General features: G+C 36.2%; 1 protein-coding gene across 14 annotated transcripts in view; it reads right to left on the minus strand.

Moving 5' to 3' along the window:
* Positions 1-16,971: 16,971 nt before the first annotated feature.
* The window catches only part of RYR2 (ryanodine receptor 2), a 395,394-nt gene continuing 387,185 nt past the window's right edge, over positions 16,972-25,180 (minus strand). For all 14 annotated transcript variants that reach the window (XM_071806259.1, XM_071806250.1, XM_071806253.1 and 11 more), the window contains 5 exons: positions 24,268-24,424; positions 22,402-22,466; positions 21,397-21,497; positions 19,837-19,888; positions 16,972-18,255 (listed from right to left, as the gene is read on the minus strand). In XM_071806259.1, coding sequence (XP_071662360.1) covers positions 18,160-18,255; positions 19,837-19,888; positions 21,397-21,497; positions 22,402-22,466; positions 24,268-24,424 — 471 coding nt within the window. In that variant the 3' untranslated portion in view covers positions 16,972-18,159. The remainder of the gene's footprint in view (positions 18,256-19,836; positions 19,889-21,396; positions 21,498-22,401; positions 22,467-24,267; positions 24,425-25,180) is intronic.

Genomic DNA, 25,180 nt, shown 5'->3' on the forward strand with positions numbered 1-25,180 from the left:
ATATGGCCATGAAGAAATCCATGCTTTAGGCAAGCGTTTCAGTATAGATACTCGTATTATTGGGGTGAGGTACAGAGCTCATGGTTTTGGCTTACATACTTCATCATACAGTGGGCACCTTTTGGCAAATAGCACCAGAAATCCATCCAATGGACCAAGGATGCTGCAAGTACTTTGCAGAAAAAAACACACCACAGGGTTGGGGATACAGTACGCGGCTCGTAATGAAAGACAAATGGATTATACTTGTGTCTCTTCTGCTGATTTATTGCTTAAGGTTGGACAAATCATTCTGCCAACCTGTACCATAGTTCCACAGGTACAGGATGAAGACAATTACAGTTACTTTAATTGAGGAGGAATCTTGGAAGGTTCATTTAAAATGTTTATATGAATGTCAAGCAGGACGTTTGAGGAAAAAGAAATCTCGATCTCACTGAAGTGATACAAAGCTGTATACAAACTGAACCACATCTTCCACAGCCTGTACCTCTCTGATCTGGTTGTTGCAAGCCAGTGCACGTCTGTCAGCACCTGCTGCAAAATATACAGCTAAAGAGAGAGACAACATGAATATTGCTTTTTGGTCCATTTAAGCAAATGTTGCTTTTTAAAAAGGAAAGTGCATTTATATCACAAAATTATATCCTTATCTTGCCAGTGGCTATACTCCTCACCCAAATTAAGCCAGGATTTGGCACACTAACAATCAATAACTTAGTAGTAAAGATAATTATAGAGCCAATGGGGAACTTATAATGAAGAGTCATTAGTTTATAAATTGATATGCATTCTAACAGGAGTTTTATTATGAAGCCTGTGTAGCTGTCAGCAACAGGCACCTGGAACATGGTCCATGGCTTTCTGCCATCCTCAGAGTTCAGACCATTACAAAGCACAACACTTTTTAGGAGGTGAAGAAGCAAAGAGCAAATAGTTGTCTTTACTAACAAGAGCAATTTTCAAGCAAGTGTCAATTTTAGCACCCCCCACAAGCGACAGAAAGTGTAATGAAGCCAGTGAAGCAATGCTGTCTTCTGTTGTGCCAGTGTGAGTCATTCATTATTATCCTGGGCTGCAGCTGCCTTGTCTAATGAGGCTAATGAACTGTCTGCTACATCAGTCTGCCATTACTGATACACGGAACTGAATAACACAGCACCACCTGGAAAAAGTAGATGCAAAAATGTGCTAAAGTAAATGATTCTGCATACCTGAAGGAGCACAGCAGGCATCATGCTCCTTCCTCTTCTCATGTGAACATCTCTTCTGGCATGTTTCAAATATTTCACTTGCAACATCTTTCAGTTCTTCACATTGTTATTAAAGATCTTTTCTTTCCTGTCCACACTATATCCCTTACTGAAGGACTCATGGGTCTTTACGGATGAGTAAATAACTACTTATCCATCAATGTTTTAATAACAGTCATTATTAAACATTCACTAACATTCTTCTCCTGCTGTTAAAAGAGTTGCAATACTTTTAGTGAATATTTTCATGGATGTTAATTTATTGGTTGGTAACTCTGTTCTGGGGGAGCGTAATTTCCTGTAGTGCAGAATAACAGGACAATGACAACTGAAAATACACTTAAACTTTCAGATTATGTAAAATTGAAGTGACAAATATGTTTGGGATTAGTATTATGAGTAACGGTCTTCTCACTGAGCTGGAGTAAATTGTTTACAACTGATAGGCTATTCCACTGAGCAGGACAGAAGTTCTTGGGCAGGTTGTTGAACACCTTTTCTTGTCAGTCTGGCACTGCTGTGTGTCCTCCCCTCTGCCCCAGCCACACAGGATGGAGCAGAGAGACCAATCTCAGCAAGACTCCAGCTGGTACAGAAGCAAGCGGGACATTCTCTACCTAATTCTTGGTGAGAAACCACTACAGGAAGGTTAACTTTTACAATAAATTAATTTCCAGCTTTAACAAAACAGCAACTGGGACAAGTTTTTCCAGGACTCCAGTAAAATGAGCACATCTGATCTGTAAAACCAAGATAAGAGCATACAAATCTTACATGTGGAAAAAAATTATTTGAAATACCTGAAGATAAGCAGCTAATCTACCTAGATCCATCTCCGTTTAAGGGCAAGAAGTGACTCTAACATATGCTAACTCAGCTCATACTGAATTAAACAGTGGGATCCAATCTGTCTTTAGGTAGTACCAACCCATGATATATTACTTCTGACAACAAAACTAGAACTATACTGGTATATTTATATTTACAAACTCACTGAAATAGCATTTATCTAAAGGGCACTATGTTGAAGTCATTTTAAGTTATTTGTTGACCCATTTTGTTACAGAAGAAACCTGACACACTTTCATAAAAGAAAGAAAACAATAACAAGATAGAGAAATCAAGCTTCTGGTTGAAACAAGAAGGTGAGGATAAATAAATTTGACAGATGTTGATGAGCATGATTTAACAAACATTTGCCCTTTTGAGATTCTGAATAATTACATAAAGCACAGAGAATGCAAACCACACAAGAGCATTTTAAGACAGAGTAACATAGCAAAAAAGCATAGAAGAGACTGAGTGTTATTTGAGATCTACTATTACATTATTTTGCTATTGGCTCAAAACATACCATTACTGCACACATACGATAAGGTATAATAAAGTAAGGTATTGTATTTTATGTCATTTTTTTTCCTGTTTTGAAATATTATTTTCCACTGAGTTAAAACCCTGTGCTGGAAGTACAAGCAATTCACGGGGAACTATATGGACTGAAGTGACTGCAAAACCACAACCAGAGAAAAATAGCCTTCTCCAGAGGGTGGACCAGATAATCTAAAGGAAGCTTCACACATGCAGCCTACCAAGACCACTTCGGTCCCTTCATCTCAGATAATGAATGAAAATTAAGCAGTCTGAAATGCCACTTTCAACCTGAATAATGTAGAACTTAAAAAAAAAAAAAGTCAGTTAATTCCCAGGGCTTTGACTCCTGGTCTTGGTGTGCAATATTGTAATCTGGTTCCACAAGAATCTGAAATAATGAAGTTATTAAGTTCTGGTCTTCAGCACTGAGTTAGAATGCCCAGATGAATAAGCACCCAAAATTTTAAGGCATAGTTTAGGGACATCAGCATTTTTCACATGCTTATGTCTATCTTTACATACAAAAATAACTTTTAAATTCTGGCCCTTTTTTTTTTTTTTCTCAATTTCTCATAGTAATTAGTTGGAAACAATACTCATTTTTCAAATGTTTTGATATTCTCACAAAGAAACCTCAATGGAAATAAAAATTATTAACATTTTTCAACTCTTTTGCCATTGAAAGCAAGTATATTTATTAGCATTATATATCTCCTAGGAGTAATCACCACATTTCATGATACAAGTGATTTATGTTTTTATTCAATGTACTCGAGAATGTGAATAGTATTTCAAGTGGGTTTCACCCTCACCTAGCTGGTATCAGCCATATGGTGGGAAGAAATAATTACTGTTTATTAAGTCTACATTAAACTTTTCAGAGAACAATTTTATGAGATGCCATAAGGTTGTATGCTTACTGCAGTCATTAATCTTCTTTGGGTGTCTTCAATCAAGCAGTTCTGTCAGAACCATTATATGACGTTAGGCCTAAGTTTTTTAATTATTATGCAGTTTTTTAAGAACCGATGTGTTACTGCATTGTTTTCACACGTCAAATTGCTCTGTTTCAAGTTCTGGATGACCCCTAGAATCAGGTTCACCTTATAAAGTACATTTTTTAAATGGTTTCTGAATCTGTAGTGAAATACCATATGACCATGACATGCTGGTTTTAGAATTACAGTGAACTATTCACATCAAGAGGTCAGGAGATTTTTACCACATTCGTAACACAAATAAAAATATCATAAATCAAACAAGTAACATTTAGAGTTGGTAGCCAAAGTTTGCAGAAGCGAGAGGTATAGAACAGCCAGTAAAATAGCCCCAAAACATTGAATAGAAAACTTTTAGTGCTATTGCCATTGCTGCACAGTGCTTACAAATGAAGCCAAAATAAGCACAGTTTTCTCTCAGATTAATGATATCTCTAGTTAGATAACATCTAACCTTTCAATTAATGAAGGATTCTCTCAAATGAATCATGGGCCCCTACAGCAGATAATACATTCATACAGTTTCTGGTCCCCTCTTAAATACTGCAGGTCAAAAGTAGTTCTTATTTTGCATAAATCAAAAGGCTCTCAGTGAGAAATGACAATTTCTTTCTAATTAGAGATCTGCAAATAAAACATATGCATTACCTGAGCACCTATTTGAACAATACAGTACAAAAAAGGAACTGAACAGAGTCAGAAAGATCCAAAATATGACAAATTAATTATATATTTTCAATAAAGAATTTTAAAAATTATTAAAAATCTTGGGGTTTGTGGAAGAAAGTAACATTCATAGTAACTTTCAAAAGACGAAGTCTCAAGCAATCATAAACAACAATATTATAACATAAAAATAGCCTGATGTGGGTTTTTTCCAGTTGCCTGCCATAAAATCTGAATGATTACTGTAATATATTCTCAGGAATGAACTTTGCTGCTCACAGTTTCTAAGTGCAGGTGAAAAATAGGCATCTCCTGTCTAGCGTTATTAGCACGAGTTCAGCTGTTAGGAATGTACAACAGTGGCGTTCTCTACATATTACTACTTAAACTTATTTTTTAATTGTCTGGGCTTTTTAGCGACAATTTTTTCCTACTAATAAAAATATTAGAATACTTTCTAGTAGACATTCACATTTTAAAATACTAATGAATGTGAAAAGTGCTGAGGAAAATTTCTTCCATCTGAATATTTCTAAGAAGAAACCTGAAGTTTTTTACCTCAAAAATCTTTTAGCAATTTTTTTTTTACAACTACCTGCATCTGAAATTTAAGAAAAGAAACCTAAACAATTTAAAATAATATGCTGATTTTTGTTATTATTTTTGGAATTCTGGGTTAATTGAAACCTAAGATGGGCAACCAACCAAGCTGAAGAATCAGATGCTCAGGGAAGAAGTGGCCACAGCAAACATTTGCAGGCAAATAATGTATTTTAGCCAGACCCATACAAAAACATTTTCATTTCCCCCAGCAGTCTATTAGCAGGCACTTCACATTGACACCACGCCTAGCCTCTGCGATGGCTGTTCTTTCTCCAACCCTGTGACAAGATTTCCTCTACATTCTCTGAAAAGAGTCTCATTTTCATGCAGGAGCTACACACGGTTTCTGTCAGGATGATAAAGATGCCACTTTGTACCAATCAGGCTAGTGGACAGTTATTGCATGGGTTCACAGATTAGTATTCTAGGATCGACAGTCTCAGAGGGAAATCTGATGTTCACCACTCCATTACCTTTCCCTATGCGCACTTTTCAATTTTATTAGATTTTTTCACCAATTTGCTTCAATTAGCAAATTGCGAAAAAAAAAATAACACTCCACTTTTGGGTCTTTAAAAATTACTTTGTCAATGATGTTGACCTCTCAGTTTTGCAAACAAATTTCAGGTAACAACATGGCTACATTTGCTAACAACTGTGAAAAAGTTGGCAAAAGTAGGGATAATAAGTGAGATACTATGTAACTTACCATTTGAAAAGACAAAAATATACAGGCCTTTAAGGCAGCACTTTGGTTTCCTGACCACTATCTGCAGTATGACAGTATTTTGATTTATACACTTATTTCAGTCAGTGACTGGAAGTATAAGTACTCATATCAACTATGGTCACAGACTTTTCTCTTTCATCCTCACATAATTGTTATAAATTACAGCAAAAACACTCTGCCCATAAACAGTTTTCATTCTGATGTAGTTAAATAGTAATCACACTAGTATTGGGGTGGGGGGGCAGGCAGTAGAGTAGTTTCCCTATAATCAATATTCACATATTGAGTATTCTTTTAGCACAAGGAAGTGAACCTCCTCGTTCTGAAATGCAAGAGTAGGCTGGTCCTTCTGAAACCAGCCCAAGGTGATGTGACCCGGTTTTCCCCTGGCCAGAGGGTTGGTGTGCTCGTGGTCAACTCCCAAGGACACGCTCCATCTCGCGCTCCCCACGTCACAGCTCTGAGTGCAATCATAAACCACTGTGAAGAGACACAGGGGCAAGGACTACTCTCACATCAACCTGCTGACGGAGTTTTACACTGGAAAGAATAAGTATTGGAGGAGAGGGAGAGTAAGAACACGGTATGGAGGGCAGAATGCTGCTGGCAAGGGTATTGCAGTCCTGAACAGGGTATTGCAGATGTTGACCTGTGTGTCATCCTGCTGTGCTCTACCACAGGGGAATTTGTCAGAAGATGGTTCTGTTATAATTCTCACATGGACACTACAACTTCTATGAGAAAGCTCGGACGAAGCAGGCAGGCTTGGCACTTGGTCATATGCTTTATCCCACAGACAGTACTGCCTTTCCTGAACAGGTGGCTGTGGCTGCCCCACTTCAATGGGGAATTCATCTGGTGCTGTAAAATATCAGCCAAAATATCAGTGCAGCTAAACATGCAGGAATTAATTTGAATGGAAATAAGTATGATGGGCATTGAAAACTGAAGAAGAAAGTAAATAAATAAAAAAAACTGCCTTCCAAATGTCAGCTAAAATGTCATTTCCTCTGGGCCCCCTAAGCATTGTAAGAGGAATTCAGAAGAGGACAATAACAGATGTCAATGCAAAGACCAGATCCTTTGAAGAGAAAGTGTCATCAAAAGAGGTAAATTATGGCTCCTATTCATAACATAATTTTTGGAAATGCATAATCAGTCCCTTTGAGGAAACTCAACTAATGCTAAGTGAAAAACCCTTTCCATGCTAATGAAATTCCTAGAGCTTCCCATATCTAGAAGTCATTACCAAAATGTCTTTCAATGGTGCAGGAACCATACGGAGCCCATGCGGTGAAGAAGTTGTTCTTTGTCTGAAAGACACTCCCTTGCAGATGCTGTCTTTTCATAGCCTCAAGCAACCCAGAAAGGTCACTGTGGTCCCTCATCCTGCTGCTCAGTCATTAGAAAAAGGAGAGGAAAGGGAAAAGAAAGGAAATGTGGTAGGATCATGGTGCCTAAAGGTCCTGGGGTAGTTTGGCCAGGCAAGGTGGGAAGTTGTTGGACTGAATGTTGATATCCAAAGGTTTTTCAGATCTCTGTGAAAGCTTGATTACTTGAACAAAGGGAGAGTATAAATAATTAATTATTTTCCTTTCATAAATTGATGTAGAACATTTTCTTGCAGCATTTTAGAAAACCCAGAAGTGAAAGCTTCCGTAAGGGATTTCCCAGGAATGAGCATTTGGTAGCCAGCAGTATTTTTACTGGAAACTATTTTAAGGGTTGTTATCAATGCAAAGGTCACGCAGCTCAATAACTCTTACATGATGAGAGCAGTACAGTAATGAGGATGGAACAGTAATATAAGGTTTTGGATTTTGATTGTTTGGTCATTTTGAATAGTTTTAAGTCACAGATTCATGAACAGGGAATACAATCTTACCCGAAAAAGCAGTGGGTTTGGAGAAGATGCAAATGTCATATTGTTCAAACAAATATATTCATGTTTTCAGCATGATGCTTCATTAAAAAGGATTTTAAAAAACCCTAGCAGCATAAATAAGTCATATGAGTCCTCACTTGATTCCCTCTCTATAGGACACTAGATAAAGATGTACCACAGTGCTTCTACAAAGCACATGATTCTGCTATCCATGTTTGAATAAACATGCTTTTCAAAACACACAGTTAATGAGGTCTGAAGAAATCATCTAACAGAGAAAAATGTAAAGAATTCAGTGTGCTTAGATTATCAAAACTGAGAGATGACTCAATAGAGAATAAGCATCTTCGTGGGCATGAAAAATAGGGTATGAAAAAGTGCTTTAGATAAGCACAGAAAAAAATGCTGTTCGCTGTACTTGATGAAGTAACATTACAAATAAGGTTTTCATTTCTTTAATTGAGGCTGATCGGGCACGGGAATAAATAAGGCAGTATATGTTTCTGTGTAGTCTGCTGTCTTCAGATCAGAAAAGCAGGGCTTCTGAGAGAGCTACTGTCTTCAAATACAATTTGTTATGCACAACTTCATAAAATATTACAGTCTATACTATACAGAAACTAGACAAAAACATTCCGTTTATGCTCTCTCCTGCTTTTAAAAATACATGAATTACAGTGCATTCCACATTATCAGGAAGTCTTTGTTCTAAAGGACTGAATCAGAGCAATCATAAAATCTTTCAATGCGACTGTCTCACAACTTGTCCTCCTTTAAAGCTGTCACTGGCCTCCCTAGCTATAAAAGCCTACAGAAAGTTTATGTACCTGCAGTCCTGCTTGAATCAAAACAAGCAATTGCAGGAGCCAGCTACTGTGAATGCATAAAAATAGTTACTATGTTTAAGAACATTTAAAAATATTTTATGAGGACAGCATGTGAAATGCAAAGCCTGAATTTCATCATTTTCATGATTAAGATTTATGATTTCTTTTATGATTTCTAAAGTTTCTTCAAGAACTGGTATCAGAGTTCCATGCACAAGAGAAAAGCCACCCCACAACAACACACCGGGAATTTTTCCAAGAATATGAAATAAACATTAAATAAGCTTTCATCGCTTTTATACTGCATAACAATTAATTTTACTGAGTTAAATGAACCATGAAAAGATACTAAGCAAAATAACCACATTTTTGACTCCTTTGTTCTTCACTATTGCTTTTTCTGAAGCATGAAAGGAATCTTGTGGAGGTAAATGTGTAATTGTTTTATATTTGAAGCTCCAAGTGAAAACGTTGTATAAATAACCCTACACTCAGCTGGCTTTAATCAAGCAGGAACACTATATGCTTGCTACAATATCGCCACACAAGCAGTGCTCAGGCATTTATCTGCCCCTCCCCCCCCCCCCTCCTCCCCCCAAGATTCAGCCATTTGTAAACTTGTTGCAACACAAACATTTTCTCACTGTATCTTATTTTATTTTGTAAGTGCCATTTAGCTAGAGGTTGCTCCCTGTTCTGCTTAAAAAGACCAATTCTAAATAAGTGTAATACAAAGACTGTATTTTAAATGTTTTTCCTTAAGGCAACAATTACATATCAAAAACTTTACCACTTTATAAATAAGCTTTCAATTCTGACTTATTTTCTGTACTTCTGTAGAGGATACCTAATTGTTTAAGTCATTAAAGATATATTTTCTAAGTAATTTCCTCCCCCCTTTCCCCCCCCCACCCCCCCATTATGATTAGTTTGCAGATCATGTTTTACTGAATCCATCTACTTATTTCTGGGACCTCATCAATGCTTATACTACCTCCCAGACAATTTATTCTTATAATGTGTACCTTCACAATTCATGATTGGTCAATGCAACAAACCAATCTCTAAATAACCACTAATATAAAATACTTTCCTAACAGCTAATGTCTCAAAATTGTGGAATAGCTGGATAAACTGGGATGTACTAATAGTTCTTTTCTATAACTGTTATTCGTTCACTTATCCTTAGACAGAAAACTAAATTATTTTTAACGAAAAGGAATTCTGAGTTGCTATAAAATAAACCTTTCTTCCTAATGTTACATTTAAGCTTATCTTATGTCTCCAAAGTAGACCAGCTTTATTTGTATCATATTAAGAATACGGGTGATTTGCAAAAGCAGCATACAGAAACATCAACTTTTCAGATCCAGTTTTGAGTAAGTTAATTTCATTTTGCGTATTCATTTAAGAGGGTACTGTATAATTTTGCCATGTAATAGCATTAATAGAGTATCTAAGGGTAACTGTATGCATCAAACAGGGTTTTTTTCCATTACAAATATGTTAATTCTTCCCTAATTAGCACTTACGCTGGCTAGCTGCACAGGCCACACAGACTATTGCACAGGTAGGAGTGTTTTCACAGCCATGTAACCAGCTCTGCCATACATGCACAGCACATAATCCATACCATGGATCTGAGACTTCCCTAAACATCACACACAACATTTCTTATATGTTTCTCAGTTGTCCTTAGGTAAGCATGTAAACTGAATAATGTTACTGTCATCAAAACAATCCATTTTGCCCACTCCTGGCCATCTACTTCCTTGGGGGCCACTCAGGATTGCGTAAAAGTTTTGTAGGTTGGTTCATTTGTTTGTTTGGGATTGCCATCTCCTGCTTACTATATTTGTTTGGAACCCTTCATTGCTCCTATGCAACTGGACAGGTACGTATCATCTCTGTGTGTGTGCCATGTCCACAGAGGAGAGGAAAGGAGCATATAACCAAGAAACACAGCAGCCCAGATCCAGCTACCTGAGCGAGAACTCATTTGGCCCCAACAAGTTCTCCACGTTAGGTTAATTCTACCGCATCACTTAGGTCCCACTGGCTACAGCCTTGTGTGTTTCTGGAGCATATAATAATTTACATATAGTAAAGAAACAGGGATCTCAGGCAACAAAAATAATGCAAATCTTGGGAATGCAAACTAAGGCACAGAGAGATACAGTGAGCATGCAAAGGCAAAAAGAACGATCAGCTAGTAGAGCTCACAGACATTTGAGTTTCACGGGTCTACAGTGGTAAGACCACAAGCACAACAAATAAATTTGTCTGCTGGCTGTAGGTCAAAGTTGGTCAAAACAATGTCAGCAGAGATGTTCGTGCATGCAAATCATGGTTAATCTGCAAGCTGGGTAACCGGATCACACATAGTGAAGAGATGTTCATATGTGCAAAATGTTAACTGTAAAAGAGCCTTGTACAGTAAGTTCCTCTCACAGTTCTAGTTTTTGTAGCTTACGTTGCCCCAGTTGACAAGTTAAGCAGTAAACAATAGGAGAAAAACCTAAAGTGAATTGTTTTCTAACAGTTCTCCCAAGCACAAGCACAATTTGAGCAGTATTATTCAGACTCACCCCTCAGAAGCTTTTTTTAAACTAGCTTTTAAAAATCTGTTGGATTCCTACAGCAAGGAATTCATAGCCTGCAGAAAAATGTTTTGGGTTAAAATCAAATTACTCCCAATAAAAGGCTACTGCTACAATAATTTCTTACAAAAACCTTATATATATAGGATAAAAATTAATTAATTAATTAATTACACATCACTTCCATAAAGGCAACATTTTTATATACCATAAATTATATATTTTGGAGACTGCCATGAGCACTCACTACTGGGAAGTCTCTACCCTATATTTGCATACTATTTAGATGTTAAAGATCACGCACACAGCTAAAGATCTGGAAAAAGATAAAAATAATTCCACCTAGATATTAACCATAACAGTCTGTGACTCTCCAGAGGAAATGTGAAATAATATTTAGAAACAAACCTTAAATGAGAAATAGTCTCTTTAAATTGTAAAAGACTAACAGTTAAGAAAATTGTGTTACATTACTCTGAAACAATGCAGGATTATTTTTGCTTTATTATATAATCACTTTGAAGTACTGCAAAGTATGTGATATCAACATCTTGATAAGGGGCAGAAGCCCAAGAAAACAGAAAACAAACATGCTCATTACAGTCAAGAATAATGAAAGCTGAGCCAGGGACAGGCAAATTCTGAGATAATGTATCTGTCTTTACGCTCTTCTATTTAAATTATTATCAATTCCACACTTGTTCAAGCATGAAGAACAAGTGAAGAAAATAAATTCAGTGTCTATATTCCCTGTCCCAATCTCATTCCACTCTGCCATATATATTTAAATACTGAATGGTTTTCCAGATGTGCACAGAACACCACAAACCACTATCTTCTAAAACAATAGGCTCCAGAGAAAGGTAATCATTTTTCCCATCACCTGAATAAGCTTAAAGCAGGGCACATAGATGAGCGTTGAGGACAATAATCTTTTTGAATCTCCAAGAACTGCACTGCGTTTTGGCTTTTAACATTTTATTAGTATTCATAGCAATGACCTGGTCTATTAACACCTCAGGGTAACATTGTGAAGCACTTAAAAACAGCTTAGTAGTTATGTTAAATCTATGAGGCTATTTATTCTAATATAGATTGCAGATACTTAAAACATCCGCAATATTTTACTTTGTTCCTGAAATTCTATCTTCTTTGCACAGAGCCGAAAATAAACTGCCTGCTATATAGTCCAGTCATACTACTAGTTTATGTCTCGGTCAGTGGATAGACTTCTTTCCTTCCATTAGGATGCACTGCATGATGAAAGGATATGCCTTGTCAGCACTGAGTAGCTGCCTAATTAATTTAACTTTAATACTTATGAGGAAGTGTCTGTGTATCGGCAGGTAGAGCACCATGGTGTCCGCTGCCAGAAGACAGAGCAAATAACACAACTGAGACAACACAGGTGATCAGTTGTCATCCTCTCCCTGGCATTGAGGTAGGTGGGGAAGGGACTCCTTCAGAATCAGACGCACTGACGCTGGCTTGGGCACGCTGCCCCGGGATGGAGCAGCAGCCTCGGCTGGACGCCGCTGTTGAAGCCAGATGTCATCCATCCTGCTGCCCTTCCTATCGATCTGCGTGATAGGCACAGCACGGCTCAAAGCTGTGAACAACATGTTCTTCACAAGTACTGCAATTTCTTCATCTCCAAAGAAATATAACAAAAGTTCACGAACCTCTACTCCTGCCATTTCACTCTCATTATGTTTTATTCCCTAGTAATTTTTGCAAGATTTAAAATAATTTCAAGCCCTTTCATCTTACTTTTCCATTCCTTGAACCAGTGGAAGCAAAACAACTGTGAAGTTTTCATACAATACAGGGTGTCCGCTCACTAGGAGCTCCTTAAGGAGTTTGATGTTCCTGGATTTTACCTAACTTCATTGTCTACTTTATCATAATAACATTTTTACTAACACTGAAAATGAAATTATCCAACTTTAATTACAACGCATACTTAACTGTAACACAGTAAAGTCAGTTCTTAGCAGCTTTTCCCAGTCAATTCAAAGTATTCTCGCATTGTGCCTTTTCTTTAGAAAACCTGCAGCCCTATTGACATAATTATCAAATGTTAAAAAAACAAACCCCCTCCTACTTTGCTGAATTCTACTTTCTGCCATCATATGTTACAGAAGACAGAGCTGCATGAATCACAAGACTTAAGCACAGTAATTGTTCAGAGAGAAGGAAGCATGACAGATTTGGGTTAATGCCCAATACCTAATTTTAAAGCAATTCATGGCACTGTTCTAACATATCTCAAAAGCTGAGCAGGAAGGAGAAAAGATGTTAGCACTAGTCAGGTACTTCTTTTGCTCATGAATACAGAGTGGTTAAATAGCAGCAATTTTTTCCTTCAAAGACACAGACTGAAGAAACAATTGAAATGAGCATGTTCATCTGAAATTCAAACACAGCAAGCTACAAAATTGCTAATGTTTCCCAAAGATTAGCAGAAAGGGAATACTTATCAAAAATAACAAAATAACAAAAAAAATAGTGAAACAGAGCTTGGGGAATTTTATGCAGCAGTAATTTACTTGAGGGGAAAGAAAAAAACAAAACAAACCAAACCAAACCAAGCCAAGCCAATATGCTTAAAAAAATCTTGCTATGCATAAGACCAACTGACTTGTCCTCCTACAAAGTTTTTTTTCTTCTCAGTTATGTTGCTTGTAGATAACCTAGTAAGTAGGTAGATAATGAATTTTTCACTATTACCTATTCTGTTCCTGATGTTATCCTACTGCAAACTTGACCTGTCCTGTCCATACACTGAAACTACAGATTTTGTCTTGTCCTTTGCTCAGGCCTTCAGCTCTTTAAGGCTAGAGACTACAGTTTTGTTACTAACAGATGTGGCAGCTGACACCGTAAGACCTTAATTCTGAATTTGGATCCTAATGCTCACTTATAACAGAAAAATAATTTTAAAATATATCATGAAAACCTCAAAAATGAATCTGTGTTTACATAAAACATACAACAAAAACTTCATAAAAATTCTGGGTTTCAACCCTTTTCATTTATAAGGCTATTTTTAGAAGAGTTTATTATCTGAGTATTTTCTAGACATCATCTGGTATTGCAGAAAAATATTTAGAGGTCCTATGAGTTTAACAGGAAAAAATAGAAATTCCATTACAAGAGTTAGTGCAGAAGCAGAGCTCATCAAAGGTTTCAGGATGGAATCCCACTTCTCAACTCATGAAATAAATACCTTTTTTCATATTCTTTATTTCTCTTGTTTCTTTTTTTTATTTAGTACTTTTTTTCTTTTAAATCAGGGCTTTCCATTCTCTAATTCTCCCTGGATGGTTCTATTTGTTTTCAATGTATTCAACTCATGCAGTTTCTTTCTGTCCTACTGGCACTATGTAAAGAACAACTAATCAGAACCTTTTGATTTATTTCAAATCTCAAATTGCATGATCCAGCATTATTTAGCCACCTTTCAGTGTTCCAATGGTCCTTATTTAACATGTATCTAAGAGAGATATATTTAGTCTATGCAAATGCAATTTCTACTCAGCAAAACAGCAACTACATCTTGCATGCAAACTTGGAGCATTTATACAACAGATTGATAGCAAAGTCGTTTAGTTTGTTTCAACTGTGGATTTTTGAGCTTTTTACTCATACGTTTCAGAAATTGCAAAACTTTTTGAGAACTTTACCTCAGATCTTCCCATCCAGCACCAATTTGCATAGGTGAAACCTTTGTAGCTGCAGATCAGCCCATGCTTATGCGTTACTAGAAAAGCAAGCTGTTTGTATCAAAAATTGCCTCAACTCTTGCCCTCCATTGGCACAGCTGTTTGGCTGCCAGAGATCTTCAACAACTGCTGAGAAGGGTCTTCTTTACCAACTGAGATGCACATCCTTTCACTTGAACAAATATCCAAACAAACAAAAAGGTAATTGTGAATAAAACTAGATAGAAGACATTCAACAACTTAAACAGCACATTAGTGGCCAAGATGAAGAGATTAGTCTTGGAGTAATGCACAGGCCAAGGATATTGCAGTGTCCTTTTCTTGTCTTCTATTTTGTGTGACTGTCTCAGTAAAAAAAAAGCCCAAGCTTCAAAGTTTTAGGGAAAGGAAATACATAAGGACAGAATATTGGAACAAGGTGTAACAAACCTGAAGTAACTCCATTCTAACTAAGTGGAACAACATATAAACAGGTTTCTTCCCTAGAGTCAACATGTATGCACTAGGATCCCCAGGTTTAGATCTCTTCTTAATCCTTTTAGCATTCAGAGGTAAACAGCAACAAGGCTCTCCCTGCTATCTTCAATAAAGGGCAAGAGTTCCTCCTGAAGACTACAGTTTTACTGACACAAACAGTAAATTCAGCTAACCATTAAAAAAAAAGGCATTAGCATACACAAACGTGTGTAAGTATAACCTTATCTTAAATATCATGTGCATAAGCACTGTAACTGAATTTCTTTGATATAAAATTGCAGTTTTCAGGTGACATATTATTACCTGCTCCTGTACATTGCACTAGTATATAGGACACATCTGTCCACATTAATTTATCTTGATACAACTATTAAAGCAGTGTACTGTCTGTATTGGTTGGCTGTATCCATATGATCACATTGTTTATTTCACTGACTCTTTTACAACACAAAAATTCAAAGAAGTTGCGTTTTTCACAGTAAGTTCAGTGAGTCTTAATAAAATCTAAGACTTCGCTTCAACTTTGTCTAATACTAAAACAAATTAAATAGTATTAGCTTGGACACCACAGTGTGTAACATGTATTTTGTGGCCTGCCTGAATAATACAATCCCCTTAAAAGTGCACATTAGTGTCAGGAATAGTATGAATCACATGAAAGGCATACGTTTAAAATAAACCAGTCTCCTATTATATGTAGTCTTATTTTTAATTTCAAAGTGGGCTTCTTTTCTTGAATTAGAGGTTTTAAGCGTTAAGAAAAAGGCTGTCAGTGGCAAGTTTTGTGCACTGAAGGAAGCAGGAAATGCCCAGTTCCAGGGACTCGCAGCCAGTTCACAGCCACTGCCAAGGGGAGAATATCACCCGGGTGCTGGCGCTCTGCCCAAGCCAGTTCCCATCCTTTTTCAGCACTGAGCACTAATCTTGCAAACTCTACTGAACCGGTTCTTAGTTGTAGGAAATTGCTTCTGTGAAAGCTATAAATAAATGAAGACTTTTCATACTTGAAAAGAAACTTTTTGCACATCTCATCATGATCTAAAGTGTGGCTTCACCTATATTTATTATACAGCATGCTGGATTCAACAAGCAAGGATGATCCAGAGTCTTTGTGACATTGACACTGAGGTAAAGAAACATGTCACTTTTATTCTGGTATTTGCCCACAAAGTTCATTTGAATTTGTTTTCAAGACAAAGGAATAGTGAAGTATTAGCCAGAATCATTAGCTACATATTTTTCAACAAAGTGTGCAGAATCAAAATAGAGTGTTTGCCCAGTGTCACATGAAAACTGTTCTCATGTTGTACACCCACAAAGGAACATCTTGCAATCCCCCATTTCTAAATCTTATAGGCAAATCCCAGAAAGGCTAATTAAAATCATTTATAGAGCTCTGCTAAATAAGGAGGACAAACCTGGATTGAATACTCCATACTGGATGAGGTTTATTTAAATCCTGAACACAAATCGTAGCTGCTGTATCTGCCCCTCCCACTATCACCAGCCTGCCCAGCCTCTGGCCTCAAAGATTGTAGAATTTTAAGGATTATTTCTTTAGTTACAACTTTTCTTAGTTATAACTGAACATTGATACAGTCAATTTATTTTATGACAAAACTGCTGTCTGTTCAGAAATAAGGTAGAGGAACAGAACAGCAAGAAGTCCAGGAGAAAACAAACAAACAAAAATCAAAACCAACCCAACAAACAAAAACAAACGAGGAACGTTCATTAAGAAAACAGCAGCTTAATCCTGTTTTGAAGTGGGTATAATTAATTCAGAGATTAATGCAAAGACTCCATAACAGAAACCTCAAATGCTACCAAAACCAGTTTGTTTCCATTCTGAATCTCTGTTTTTATTTGTAAAGACTGGCATTACAATTGAAAAGGACTCAAAATGGAGTGATGTACACATCATTGGTGTTTCATGATGCAACCGATGGAGTCCCTGAATGGATATTGCTTCAGCTTTGCTTTTAAAAAATAATTTAACAAGAAAATCTTCAACTCCACTATCAATCACAGGTGGCAGAAATGAAAGAAAAAGAAATGAAACCAAACCTACTGTCAAATTCATAACATATACATTGTTGGCTGATGACATTTGTTCCGGATGTACAATAAAGCCCACAACACTTTATTACTATGGATATAATTATCGTGAATGCTTTTTCATGTTGATCAACTTGCTTCTGAAGGTTGTTTTTTTGATTGTTTTAAACTTGCATAATAAACATGCAATGAAACATTTCTTGTTAAAGTGTTTTTTGCAGTCATCTTGTTTTCATACAAAGACTTCATAAAGTTGCAGTGTTGTATCAGAGCATTACCAAAACAAGAGCAAAAGCTAAAGAGGAAGGTAAACGTGAAATGAACTTGATGAGAATAACCTAACTTTATCCTGAGACACTCCAGTCACTTAAAAAGATGTGCACAATCAAATCCCTTCCTCCCAAACCCACCAAAACCACAAAATAAATAGTAACTTGAAAGAGAGAGAAGACATAAAGAAAAAAAAAAAAAAAGATGTAATCATGCGCTCATCTTCTGCATAGCTCAACCCACATATAGTAAGGCACTATTTCCCCACAACAATCCTTTACAGTGCTCTGCGAACTACATATAGTTCCTTCCAGGATGATGAAATAAATAGATTGAATGAGTGTTGCTACCATGCCACCCCATGTGAGATCTTATAGACAAGGGCATCATCTGGCAGTTTCAGAAATAAGCTGTCTCAATTCTCTTCTTATGTGTGCATGTTATGTATAGGGATATCTTTTGTGTGTGCAAGTGGTTGGTTTGTTTTCCAAAGTTGCTATTATTTTTCACTGTTCTTTACTCCAGTGTTCTCAAAGCAAATACACAAGAAAATAAAAGTGCAGTTGGGTCATTAAAAACAGAGCTTTGGTGCTCCAAAAAGCACACAGCTTTGGGGATTTAAGAAATCTGACAGACATTCCCAGAAGAGTTGGGAAATACATGGGCATATTTTCATCTAGAAATCCTCATCTCTGTTTAGTTGAGCTGGTCTTCATATTGTTTTCGGAAGCAATCACCAGCAGGGAAGAACTCCCAGCACCGTTCCTGATACATTTTCCATACATAGGATTCCTGAAAAAGACCACAATTCAAAACAGTTTAATGTGATTCAGTGGGAAAGCACCACCATGAATTTTTTTCCTCCTCTATTTATATACTGCTGCTGATTTTTTTTCCTTCTGTGTATATCAGGTTGTTACATATCAATCTACAAAATAATGTTAATGATTTTTATCAGTTTAGAGTAGCTTCTAGATTTTTGTTGCCTAGTCAAAAAGCAGCAGAAAAACACACAGAGTAGTTTAGTTCTTACTGCACATCCAGGAGCACTGTAAAGCTCAATTAGAGCTGGTCACAAGACAAATGCCAGGGTAAACAGAATATTTTTTGTCATAGAAGTTTGACTGAACTTCTGCATCAGTCATTTCAAAGCATGCCTACACACAAATAAATAAAATAAAATGCCTTTTAATGGTACTTCTTAGTAGAGCAATACTTTCTGAATCAGTGGTGGCGTTTTTTTTTTCTTTCTGATTATTTGTTCAGGTAAGGATCTGTCTCTAGGTAATCGGAAGAATAGTTTATTTTGATTTTGATCACAGCACTTAAATGTGCTTTTTATTATATAAATGCCATGGTAGAAAGCGTATGTGTTACACAAGTTATTTAGTATGAAGTACTCTCAATTTTCAATTTATCAGCTAACGGTATCAAAACTGAACAGTTAACAGAAATCCAGCTTCAGTGAATGTAGTAGGACATACTCTATGCCAAGAAAAAAGACTTTTAAAAAAAATCTCATTTAATATTCAATTCTAAAATGACAAATGGTTGTTCAAAACCAGCAAAACAAATACATAAAATCTGATACTGGAAAAGACTCTGAAGATTTATGCAAATAAGATCATTATAATTGCCCAGTAAATATAACAGAATTCAGAAAGAGTAAGCTACATAGATTTATGGCAAATCATCCCTCTGACACAAATCTGTATGGCTACATCTATGATGAACTTCAGGGGTTTTGTTTTCTCATCTGCAACATGGGAACATTTGTCTAGCCATCTTCAAGACTATCACTAGAAAAAAACAGCAGTCTGTAAGTTTGGCACATTCTTTTACTGACTTTAAGTAGACTTAAAGGAGGCTGAAGGAAGAACCAGAAGTTTGAAAGGACAACAGCAAAAAAGAAACCTCCAGGGAAAACTGCTCTCACAGGTTTCATTTTAAATCTATGCACAAGGTCTTTCCAAGATTGTAACCATAGAAGATTATATATAGAAAATAATCAAGGACAAAGACTATTTAAAAAGAATCCACAGGAAGAAACGAAGAGTGCTGCATTCACAGGATGCTTAAATGTTCTGTTTCTCATTATTTTTGTTTGTACTCTGTATTTATATTTTGTAGAAGTAACAATTTAAGAATAACAGGTCAGATAACAAAATAGGAAATGAAAGTGCTACAGAATTGATAATCTAATATTAAGTTAGCAAAGGCCTAAGAATTGTTTAGAAGAATAAGAATTAAGTTACATACCATATGGGGAGCTGTTCATTAGAATACTCTAAGTTTTGCCAAGCCTGAATGATTTTTATTTTAGAATCAGCCTTATTTAATGCCTGTTTACATTCATACAGTTACTCAACCTACCTGTCCTGTATGCTCTGTTTCATCTTTGTTGATAAGATACATCAGAAAAAACCTACAAGCAAAGAAACAGCTATTATTAATACAATACGTGGAAACATTAAGCAACCTGCAGAGGGATGGATATTCTTCAGCATGTTGTTTACCGTGATAATGCTGTTCATGGATTTACAAGTTCTAGAGCTCTATTTATGGTAATATTCCCATACACACTAAATTTACTTTCCTGAAACTGCTGACATTCACTCATTGTTCGATTAATACTATGCTACACTGCAAGAGATTGTTAGATTTACAGTAAATAACAACTCAGTTTAACTGAAGATATTCTAAGCTTTCTAATCTGAAAATTATAATAAACATTTTCTTGCCCATAAACACCAACTTGGAAGTAGACAGAGAATAACCATTGGAACTGCTTTTTCCCCTCTCCCCACAACAAATAAGAAATGGTGAAGATGATTAAGAGAGTTCTCTTATTGAAATTATAGGTTAGGGATATTTTACTAGTGCATGTAACTCAAGATCAACATACATAAAACAGAACTTGTAATTTAAAAAACATATTAGTTTTTAGGTTTGAGATCTCTGCTCATCACTAGGCAGTGATTTCAAAATTTCACTCATTATAATATTCTCTCAAATAATATGTAAAAATACAAAATATGAACACCCACAAAAATACATAAAAAAATATTTTCTTAGCATGATGTGCTTTGGATAAGTATGTTACAGTATGTTATTTCAGTAGTACTTTGTGAGCAGGAAAATGCCATATGATGGTGTTTCAGAATGTATTTTGTTTGCACAACCAGTTTTTCAGGTGGAAGTTCTTCGGAGAGATGTTCGGTTTACAGTCTCATTATTTTGTGCATATACACTGCTAGTTTATAGACACAAAGTTTATTTCTTCATACTGACAGCACTGGCAAAAAAATGTATTTGGCACTGGATTTTTTAATGTACTAGACAGGAGAGGAATAGTACGATACAGCAATTGTGGACCTGATACATGGTTTTGTTTCCAGATTTAAAAAGACAGAGCTTAGTGGTCACTGATGCTCTGCATGGATTTTCCAAAGGTGGACCATGATGCCCTTGATCTGATCCCTCCCCTCTCCAGCTCCTTGTCCCAGCTCTCCTACTTCCCTTTGCCCCAGGATCTCTAGGTCAGCCTCAACACCCCATGCAAAATATTTTGTCCTATGTAAACTTTCCCTCTTTTGCTATACTCCTTTGCTTGTGCACTGTCTCCAGCAGTCTCCAGGACAGGTCATGCTGTAACTTACACAACACATTCAGTTTTACACCACCTCCACAGCCACATACTAAGTTCCTGGTTTGTATCTTCTAGCTCACACAAAGTTGGTGTGTCACAACCAAGCTGGAATCAGGATAATAAAGTGTGTTCATTCCTTGGTCCCATCACCACTGAATTATATATTCAGACAACATGAGCGCACATCAAAGCGAAACAGTACTGACTGCTGCAAGAGAGCCAAACAGGTACTTGAAGAAGCTGCAAGGGTCACAAGTTAGTGAGTTCATTTTTCCTGTACTCACAAATAATTGGCCAAGTTGTGCTCCTGAAGTGTGTGTGTTTCAAAGCCATGGGGCACTGTATCAAAGTAGTCATTTCCTATTCCACAGATAAAGCACTTTGTCTGAAAGAAAGAATATAGAGCACTTCAACACTATATATAACCCTGTCTCCCTTTCAGAAAGGCCAATAAAAAGTGAACAATTTTCTTGAAAATGGCAATGTATCATGTATAATATGTGCTGAACAAAAAGGTTTTTCTTTTAATGACTGGGCCTGGATACCACAGTCAAAATACTTCAATAGAATTTAACTGCAATCAGAATAGATTCTTATCGTTAAAAAAAAAAAAAATCTTTGCCAGTTGTAAATGGACAGGCATCAGGAGAAAGAATGGCATACAATGGTCAAAGTTGATTTTTCCTTTAACATTGTAAGTAGCACTGACTGTAACATATGGTAATATTTACCTCAATACCTGTTGTGCTTGTCGATCTGAAACTGAATGTGCTCAAAGTTTAGATTAAAAAATACAGTAAGTTTGCAACACTTTTTCGAGTTCTTATAGTTATATTTAAATGACAGGACAGAAAATCGTGAAGTACAGGTTACCTTCACACATAGATTAACCAAAGAAATCTACATCTGAGATTAAGTGTAACATGACAGTTTTAACACTTCATGTTAGAAACCTCTAGTCTGTAGCTACAGACATGTAATTCATTATGATATACAGAGATGTACAAGCACTTTTCTTGTTTACAATAATGAAGATACAGGGACTAGTCTAAACTTTAAAAAGTCATGAAAAAACAAAATGTTGGGCTTTTTGTCTGATTTTTTATTAACTTATCACTGCCAGCAAAAAACTGGCCACACTTGATTTGGAGGTATCAAAAAATCCATACTAGGAACTGGCAAACAAATTCAAAATATACTTAGAGCAGAATATCAGTTTAGATCACATTGAAAACAGATATTCATGCAACATGAAAAGTGGGCATGGTTCAGCAATTGCACATTCTTACCTCCATGTCTTCCTTAACTTGCTCTTGTTGATCTCTTAACTCACCAAAAGCATCAATAATTAAACCTAGGATTTAAGTTAAAATAATAGATAATAGTCAATAACAGAAATGTGACAAAGAATATTTGGAAATTCAGAGGTAACTTTGACAAAGAATACTAAAAGAGAAGTCAATATACAGTCCAAAGACCACAAAATCACCTCAACATGTGAAGAAAAATAAGCAAGTGAAAGAAAAATGACTACACGTAACACAGCTGGCAGCACCATTTGGAATTATAAAATGGGACAAGCAGACTTCTATTTTATTCACAGTGGTCTAATCTCAACTTAGTACATGAAGACATGTACAGTTTTACAGTGATGGAAGTTTTACTATGGAAAGAATACTACTGCACTTTTAACAGAGCTCGGGCATTTATTACATGGCACATGCAAAAAGGCCCAGAGCTCTGTGCATCCTCTATCATTATGATTGTCATGTAGTACAAGGTACCACTGTCAGAACTCTGAATAAGTAAAGGGTAATTTCAGGAAGATATAGAAAAAAAAAAAAAAAGAAGAAGAAAGATCACCCTTCACTTACCCCAACAGAAATTAGGACTAACTTACTGACACTACTGTGCCATAAAACTGATGAATACCAGATGAGAATTATACTGAAAGCTTGACAGCTAAGGCATCTAACTCTTCAGCCACACACAAAATGACGAAACAAACAGTAGGAGGTACGCCACTTCAGGCTATAAAAATTTTAGTACCCTCCCCAAGCTCTTTAAAAAACTTGTTGCTTCATTAAGAGTTATAAACAATTTACCAAAAACTCAGAGTCACATTCTAAACTTCCTTGCGGGAAGTGAGAAAGCATCCTTGGTGCTGGTAAAATCATCATAAGTTAGCTAACTGTTAGCTGACAGAAAGCAATAGGTATCGCTATTTATAAAAGCAACTGAACCTAGCAAAAATCATTACACATTTTTCCAAAATCAAGAATATACTTCTGTTAAGTTGTGCAAACTTTGATCAAATACGATCTTCTGGGCATTCTTGACAGTCTTTTGAAAGTAAACAGAAAGGGCTTTTAAGTACTATAGGTAACAACATTAAACAGCATTAATTCAAACGTAACAGAAAAAAAAATGACTTCCCAAAATTCAGTATCCACTGTCCAAATTACAACAGCAAGACACATGATCGGTCAAATAGTTTCACTCAGATTCAGAAGCTAACCTGATAGTAGCTGACTTTCCATTGTCATGAACCAGGATACATTAATACTAAAGCTGTTACTCTGACATTGTTCAGGTAAGCAAGCATCACACTAAACAGAGGTTTTAAGTAAGAAAAGATTAAACCTCTTAAAGCTACATTCCAGTTTTCACATCACTACCACCAATCTGAAGATCTGCCAGACAGTCAAGAACATTAGATGCTGGCAAGTGAAATACTGACCAGCAACTGCTACTGATTTTGTCCACAGAAGCTCATAAAATGTGAGTTATACTGAAAGACAATTTTAAGGTATGCCACAAGATTTCTAATCACTTTCTAATCACTTCTCTTGCTGATCATTTACAGGCTTTTAGAAAGGGCAGTGAGAAGACAGAAACTGTAGCAACACCAGTAACCTCAGAGCAAAGAGGTTTCCTTGTTTCCACTGATGCAGTTGGACCCTGTTGATTTTACAGAGACTAAAAAGAACAGTGTATGGATAAAAGCCAGCTGGGTGTGATTTACAGTATAAATCTGTTCTTCATGTTCTGCCTTGGTGTCCTTGTGGAATCTTAGGTGCATGATTACCACAGCACTGAGATCTTTGTACTGCTAAATTACGCTTTCAGTCTCACCGTGGGTTACTAATATATACCTTGAATAATTGCAAGCAGGATGACAATCACAAAGAAGAAGAAGGTGATATCAAAGATAATCCGGTATATTTCATATTCATCTCCTGCTGGATCCTCTATTTCGTCCCCAATGCCTCCACCTGCACGTACTCCAACGTACATGTGAAACATGTAGCACTAGAAAACACAGAACAAAGGAGTACAAAGTTCATCTGCAGCTAAAAGTAAAAATATTCATTGTTTCAAATTCAGTAATTGGCAGAACTGCTCTATGGTCTAGCAATTACACTATATCAAGTTATCTTTTTTCTCCCCTTTGAGGTTATGTGTAGTTCTGAGGGGGCTGAAGCCCCTGTTTTTCACATTCTGTGATTATGTAGCAGTTCAAGAAAAAAGTGAATGACTTTCCCTATCTTTGGTGTTTCAAATAAAAGTTAAAAAAAAAGCCTTTGAGAATGCTTGTGCAGAGAACAGGCTAATGATGGAAAAAGTCTGAGACTAATACTGTGAAATTATGATCTGAAAAGTGGTATAATAGGTCTCTCAGTATAGACATGTGGGATGCGGACAATGCAAACTTTCCAGTTTATCATGATATAATTGAATAGAAAATGATAATGTCACTCTCAGAGTTCGGGAGCAGGGGGGATTGCTTCTTTTTCGTTAAGTAGCTTTGCAAGGTTCTCACTCTCTATGAAAAAGTTGTGATGACAATAAGAATAACTAACTCCTAACCTAACCATACAAAAACCTCATTATTTTATTTCTACACCACACTTAGCCCTGAAATCCCTTATGTAAGAAATTGCTACTGTAACATAAAATGGCTGAAAAATGAAACCATTTTTAGAGATAGTTTTTGTTTCACTATTGAAAGTCAATCATTACTTAATGAGTGAATGTAATGTTATCTATAAAGTTTTAAAAGCTATT

Source organism: Patagioenas fasciata, chromosome 3 (genome assembly GCF_037038585.1).
Source record: "Patagioenas fasciata isolate bPatFas1 chromosome 3, bPatFas1.hap1, whole genome shotgun sequence".
NCBI lineage: Eukaryota > Metazoa > Chordata > Aves > Columbiformes > Columbidae > Patagioenas > Patagioenas fasciata.